General features: G+C 60.2%; 1 protein-coding gene across 1 annotated transcript in view; it reads left to right on the top strand.

The window, feature by feature from the left end:
• The window catches only part of ALG12 (ALG12 alpha-1,6-mannosyltransferase), an 11,316-nt gene extending 6,297 nt beyond the window's left edge, over nt 1–5,019 (top strand). The window contains exons 2-10 of the mRNA XM_007954758.1: nt 5–82; nt 247–379; nt 1,314–1,487; nt 1,943–2,137; nt 2,495–2,598; nt 3,146–3,369; nt 4,200–4,369; nt 4,559–4,634; nt 4,788–5,019. Coding sequence (XP_007952949.1) covers nt 5–82; nt 247–379; nt 1,314–1,487; nt 1,943–2,137; nt 2,495–2,598; nt 3,146–3,369; nt 4,200–4,369; nt 4,559–4,634; nt 4,788–5,019 — 1,386 coding nt within the window. The remainder of the gene's footprint in view (nt 1–4; nt 83–246; nt 380–1,313; nt 1,488–1,942; nt 2,138–2,494; nt 2,599–3,145; nt 3,370–4,199; nt 4,370–4,558; nt 4,635–4,787) is intronic.
• Nucleotides 5,020–6,663: the final 1,644 nt, after the last annotated feature.

Below are 6,663 nucleotides of genomic sequence, written 5' to 3'. Positions count from 1 at the left end.
CTGCCCCTTCACCAAGGTGGAAGAGAGCTTCAGCCTGCAGGCCACGCATGACCTGCTCTACCACCGGCTGGACCTGGACAAGGTGAGTGCCATGCCTTTGTGCGGCCATGAGACAGGCCCTGCGGGTGGGCCCAGTGGCAGGCATACATGCCTGTCCACAGTACGACCATCACGAGTTCCCCGGCATCGTCCCCAATGGCAGGCCCTGTGGCTGGTGGCTTCACTGCCACACACTCCTGTCCACAGTATGACCATCACGAGTTCCCTGGCGTCGTCCCCAGGACTTTCCTTGGGCCCCTCTTCCTCGCCACTGTCTCCAGCCCCGTGGTTTACCTGCTTTCACTGCTGGAGGTGCCCAAGTTTTACTCTCAGCTCGTAGGTGAGTGGATCTTTGCCTGTGAACTGAGTCGGGCATGGAGTTGACATCTCACTCCGGGGGTGTCCAGTGTTTGGACTCGTGGCCACCCAGCTCTTTGTATGGTGGTGCAGGCTGGGGCTTAGGGGCCCGTCCTGCTCCATGGTGTGTGACCAGGGGCAATGCTGACCCTCCCTGTGGCCCGCTGTTTGTCTGTGAGGAGGGGATGAGCCCCCCACCCCACAGGAGCGTGATGAGAGGCACGAGTGCTGCCAGCTCCCCACTGCTCACCTCGAGGGCCCTGGAGACGAAACCCTGCCACCACCCAAGGCCCTCGGACCACCTTCATGCAGCCCCACTCCGAACCACCCTTGTAGCTGTTCGAGCCATTGGGGATGGGGTGGGGCGAGGAAACAGTTCTTGGGAGGGTGGGTTAGGAAACACAGACCCTCAGCCCACCGGGCCAGCGCCTTCCATCCAGAAAGTCTGTCCAGGGCAGCCCGCCAAGGAGGCTGGAAGCTGAGATGGCATGTGGCACTTACCTGCCTGCAGTGGGGAGGGCGCCACTGCCTCTCCGAGGCCAGCAGCCCCGGGAGGGCCTGGGCCACTGCACTGTCAGCCACAAGGAGGTGAACCCTTGGTGCCTCTTCCCAGACGTTGCTGCTTGGGGCACCTGGTGGGCAGCAGGTCTCTGGCTCTGGCCAGGTACCAGCCTGTCACCCTGGCTCTGCAGGCTCTGCCCGTGCCCCTGGCTGTCAGGCTACGTGCAGGCCGATGGCCCTCTCGAGCCTGTGCCTTGGGTACTGGTAGGGGAGTCATGGCAGCACAGGCTTGGGGCTGAGTGTACATGGTTCGCTTTCCAGTCCACTTGGTGGACGGGGGTGTGGCTGTCCCGTGTCACTCACGTCACTGTCAGTCACGGCCCAGCCAGCCTGAGTGTTGTGTGTTGTGTCTGCAGTGAGGGGGGCCCTTGGACTCAGTGTCATTGCTGCCCTCTGGCTGCTGCAGCGGGAAGTGCGGAGGCAGTTTGGGACCACCGTGGCCACCCTGTTCTGCTGGGTGACGGCCACACAATTCCACCTGATGTTCTACTGTACGCGGACGCTGCCCAACGTGCTGGCCCTGCCCGTGGGTACGGAGTGCCCTCCCTGGACCTCAGTGCTCTGTCAGAGGGGCTGTGGGGGTGCTCTGGGCTGGGGGGCTGGGAGGCCAGGTGCTGCAGGAGAGGGGAGGGGGCAGGAGCAGAGCACGGCCGCTGACAGCACACTGGGGCACAGCCCAGGCCATGGCGTTCCCGGACAACACGCCAGGATCCAGAGCAGCAAGAGGCCCGTGCAGGGGTAGGTGCGAGAGGGAGGGGAGCGCGGTCCTCACTGCCTGGGTGAGACGTGGCAGTGGCTGGGATGTCAGGGTGAGGGTGGTGGCTGTAGGATGTTTTATCAGCCTGGAAGTGGGCAGGCAGCCTGCCTACCCTGTGCCCCCATCCTGCCCCTGCCCCCTGGTGGCGCTCATGGCCTGGCTTTAGGCAGGCAGGCAGTGGGTTCGAGGGTGACCCTGAGTGCCCGCCTGACTGCCCGTCCCTCCCAGCCCTGGCAGCGATCACGGCCTGGCTGCAGCGGCGTTGGGCCTGCTTCCTGTGGCTCTCGGCACTGGCGGCCATCGTCTTCCGGGCTGAGCTGGGCCTGCTCTTGGGCCTCAAGCTGCTGCTGCTGCTCCTGGGCAGGAAGGTGCCCCTGAAGCGGGCTCTGCGCCATGCCATCCCGGCAGGAGCCATCTGTCTGGGTGAGTCTTAGGCTCTGGGGGGCGTGGCGAGCGTACCTCTGCATGTTCCTCGTGGAGGCAGTGATGTCAGCTCTTTGCAGGAGTGGTGTGGTAGCCTGGTGTGCTGTGACCCTCTTGTCCTGTCCTGGGGAGCCCCCCTGGCCAAGGTGCCAGCCTGCATTGGACAAGCAGCAAGTCCTGAACTCCATGAGGGGCGTTACTGGGAGAGGTGGTGGCCCCCCAGCTCCATCCACATAACACGATGGTGACAGCTCCTTGTCTGGCCAAGTGGCTGTAATGGCGGCTAATGACCCGGTGTGGGAGCCTGAGTGTCCTGGCAGTTGGGTTTACTGCTAGGGTGTCATTTCTATGCTGTAGGATTGACAGTTGCTGTGGATTCGTATTTTTGGCGGTATCCTGTGTGGCCAGAGGGAAAAGTCCTTTGGTACAACACCGTTCTGAACAAGAGCTCCCACTGGGGTGTATCCTTTGGTGTCCTCGTCTGTGCACCTGTGTGTCAGTCATCTTTCTCTTAGTCTATGAGGTCAGCAGGGATGGGTATTTGGCCACACCACCATGCACCTGGGCCAAGCAGCTTTTCCACCATGAGGCACCTGATGCCTAGTCCAGGTGGAGCTTGGTGCCGCCCCTACACTCAAGGAGCACTGGCCCAGCTCCTGCGATCCTGGGGGAGCCCTGCTCTCTGTGGTCCCTGATCCAGCCCCAGGGCCTGCATCTCTACAGTGAAGCGGGGCAGTGAGATGAGCCCAGGAGGCTGAGGGCCTCACTCTGCTTGATGGTTCCTGGGCTGTGGCCTCTGCTGTCATCGTGGCCCGGGGCTCTGTGGGGTGCGGGGTGGTGTCCCTGTGCGGGTGGACCGGGGTTCTGTGGGGCAGACATCTTGGCGTGGCACCCTCTGGCCTTTCCTGCCATGTGGCTGCGTGGGAAAGAGCGGGGCAAGAGCAGAGCCTGGCCGCTGACAGCGCTGGGGACGCGGCTCCCTGGACGTGTACTCCTTAACGCCTGCAGACCGCCCCCTTCCTGTGGTACCTGTACTCGGCACTGCCCCGCGCCCTGGGCAGCAGCGTGCTGTGGGTGCCACTGGGTGCGAGGGACCGGCGGGCCCGTGGACTGCTACTGCCGGCCCTGGGCTTCGTGCTGCTCTACTCACTGCTGCCGCACAAGGAACTGCGCTTTGTCATCTACACGCTGCCCGTGTTCAACATCGTGGCTGCGCGTGGCTGCGCCTACCTGTCAGTGAGCCACAGAGGCCGGGGGGCTCAGCACACGTGGCAGGGGGCGTGGGCTGCGGATTGGATGGGGCAGGGGGGCGGGGAGGACAGGGGAACACTCGGATGGTACTGAAGCCACCTGCCTTCCATGGTTTCTGTCGCCTGCATGGTTCTGGTGACCCACAGCCTCTGGCAGTGGAAGAGAGTCGGGGGAAGGGGGCTCTGTTCCACCTGCACCATCAGGTGTAGACATGGGGGTTGGGAGGCGGTCATCTCTGCTCTTATTTCTCATTCCTGAGACTCTCAGGAGCAGGTTGCCTAGGCCTCCCACTTGGCCCTGAGACGCCTGTGTGGACACCCTGCCTGGGTACCCTCAGCCAGCTTGTCCCCACCGTAAACAGCCATGTAGTCGGTCACTGCCTCTTCTTGCTTCCTGCTTCACCCTCTCAGCAGAGTGGGGTGCTGGGGGTCCACCTGACCTCATGGCCTGAGGCACTGTTCGTTGGGACAGGATGTTGGATCCCCTTGGCACTGCCAGTGGGCGCAGGAGCAGCAAGTGGGTGATGGTGTCCTCTGGGAACCACGGAGAGCTGCCTAGCTGCATCTGGTCGCAGGCAGAGTCCGACCTGCATGACCACCGGGGCAAACTAGAGACCTTGGTCCGCAGATCACGTTCTGATGTTCTGGGTGGCGATTCAGAGGGAGGTTTCCGGGAGTCTGTTGTCACCTGGAGGTGGACTTGTGCTTGCCACGTGAGCCAGCAGCAGGGCTGGTTCCTGACGTGTCTGCTGGCGTCTGGCCATGGAGCCCAGCACTGTGCGAGTCTCCAGCACGGGTGTACTCTATTCCAGGCTAAACAACTACAGGAAGTCCTGGCTGCACAAAGCAGGCTCGCTCCTGGTGATGGCACACCTCGTTGTGAACGCAACCTACACGGCCACCTGCCTGTACGTGTCCCATTTCAACTACCCAGGCGGTGTCGCAATGCGGCAGCTCCACACGCTGGTGCCTTCCCACACAGGTGGGTGCACACATGCAGGTAGGTAGGTGTCCTGCACCCAGGCAGGTGCCCTTCCTCACACACAGGTAGTTGTGCCCCCCCCGCGCAGGTAGTTGTGCTCCCCCCACCCCCCACACAGGTAGGTGCCACAGTTGTGGGCAGCTCTGTGGAAGCCCCTGGCCGGGCCTGACGGCCACCTGCCCTCCCCAGGTGTCAACGTGCATATTGATGTGGCTGCTGCACAAACAGGTGTTTCTCGGTTCTTGGAGGTCAACCCCGACTGGAGGTATGTGTCTAGCACACCCAGGTGTCTTGGGTTTCTTCCATGTACTGCTCCTGCCAGGTCCCCTCAGGGGCACAAGTGCTAGGAGTGGGGTTGCCACACCCTGGGGTCGGCAGGGTGGGGCCGCCGTGGGAACATCCCTGCTCCCATCTGCAGGTATGACAAACGGGAGGACCTGCAGCCTGGGGCGGCAGGCATGCTGGCCTACACACACCTGCTCCTGGAGGCGGTACCCACGTCCCTGGCCCTGTACCAGGACTCACACCGGGTGCTGGCCCACGTGGCAGGCACCAGCGGCGTGCATCTGAACCTCACCCGGCTGCCTCCCTTTGACGTTGATCTGCAGCCGAGACTGGTGCTCCTGGAGCGGGTGCGCAGGCTGTCCTGAGAGGCGCCCGGGGGCCAGCCCAGTCCTTCCTGGACACGTGGGCTCATTGACTGGCATAATGAAGGCAACGTAGAGGATGTCGGAGACCATGGGCAGCCCCTCACTGGCAGTGGTCCTCACAGCAGAGTCTCCTGACACCCGGGCCACTGCCAGCGTGGGATGCTGTGAGCTGAGCCCTTCGTGGTGTAGCCCAAGCTGGATGCCAGTCACAGCCAAGTGCTGTGCCATCCTGACAGGTGCACTGCGCAGACCACTCACGGTAGCTTCCGGAAGATCCGCTGCCCAGTGATGCCTGCTCCTCTCCTTGCTGCCCAGTGTGGCCTTGTGTCTACATCGCCTGCCAATGTAGGTACCAAGTAAAATGAGGACTTGACATTTTCCACGTGTTCCTGTGAGGTGTCTCGTGTGATTATTTTCGAGACTGGCTTCATCCAGGGGTTACTGTTAATTGACAGCTGGCACCATCACTTTACTGAATGGTCAATGACAGCATGCCTAGAGTGGGTTTGACACCGCCCAACACTAGGGTCAGAACCAAAGGCCACTCCATGTACATCACACACACACCGTCTCTACTGGCTGGGACTGAGCACCTGACAGGCCCTGTGGCTCTGAGCAGCAGCCCCTGCCACGGCCGTGTGTGCTGGGCTCCGGGAAGACACAGTCATGCCACATTTGTACCTAGTTGCTGTCTCTGCTCCTGTTCTGCTGGTTGACCCTCTCGTGTTCTTTGTAGCACTATTCCCCTTGGTCCAGATAGGGTTGGCTGCTGCGTGTTGACACCACATCTCTAGTCTCCTTCAATCCCGAACATTGCCCTGCCGTGCCGTCCTGTGACGTCAGCGTTTTCGAGCCAACAGTTCCCGTCCTCCATCCAACAGAAGGCTCCTTGTTATCTTTAGGGGGATCCCAGATGTGGGCAAAGGACATTGGCTGGGTTGGGTCTTGCCACTTTCCTTGGGACTGGGGCCGTGCCGCGTCTCACAGGCTGGCAGTTTGATTGTCTGGCCTTTGTTTCTGCCGGTTCCTGGGTGAGCAGTGGAGTCTTGATGGCTTTTTATGAGTTTAAGGGCCAGTTTTGTGTTTATTTTTGTGAATTGTTCATATCGATTGCTCCTTTTTTATTGGCTTTTTGGTCATTTTTTCTACGAGTTTATAGAAATTCTTTGACGTTAGGCGTATTTGCACATCATCTCTGATGTCTGGTCCTTTCTCCGTTTTGTTGTTTGCCACCTGACTTTGCTTACAGTGAGTCTCCCATGCAGCGTTCGCATTTTTATGCGGTCCCATGTCAGTCTTTCACAACACCTGGGATTTTGATCAGAGCCAGAGAATTGTTTGGCCATGTTACCTTTTAGTGCAAATGTGTCCACTTTCATATTTGGATCTCTGCTCTGGATTGTACCTTTGTGTATGGTGTAAGGGCTGAATCTAACTTCATCTGTTTCCACAAGGATAATCCATTGTTCCTGCACCATTGGTAAAAAGTCTGTCTTTGCTCCAATGACTTGAGATGCCAACTTTATCACCTACTAAAGTTGTATCTGCAGCCAAGTCTGTTCTAGTTCTTCTGTTCTATTCCATGGGCTGGTCCAGGCATTGGCACCACCCACTTTCATTATACGGGCTTTATCCACTGCCACG

This window comes from Orycteropus afer, unplaced genomic scaffold (assembly GCF_000298275.1).
Source record: "Orycteropus afer afer isolate SDZICR_OR568_19922 unplaced genomic scaffold, OryAfe1.0 scaffold00471, whole genome shotgun sequence".
NCBI classification, from domain to species: domain Eukaryota; kingdom Metazoa; phylum Chordata; class Mammalia; order Tubulidentata; family Orycteropodidae; genus Orycteropus; species Orycteropus afer.
This window is presented reverse-complemented; position numbering and strand designations above follow the sequence as displayed.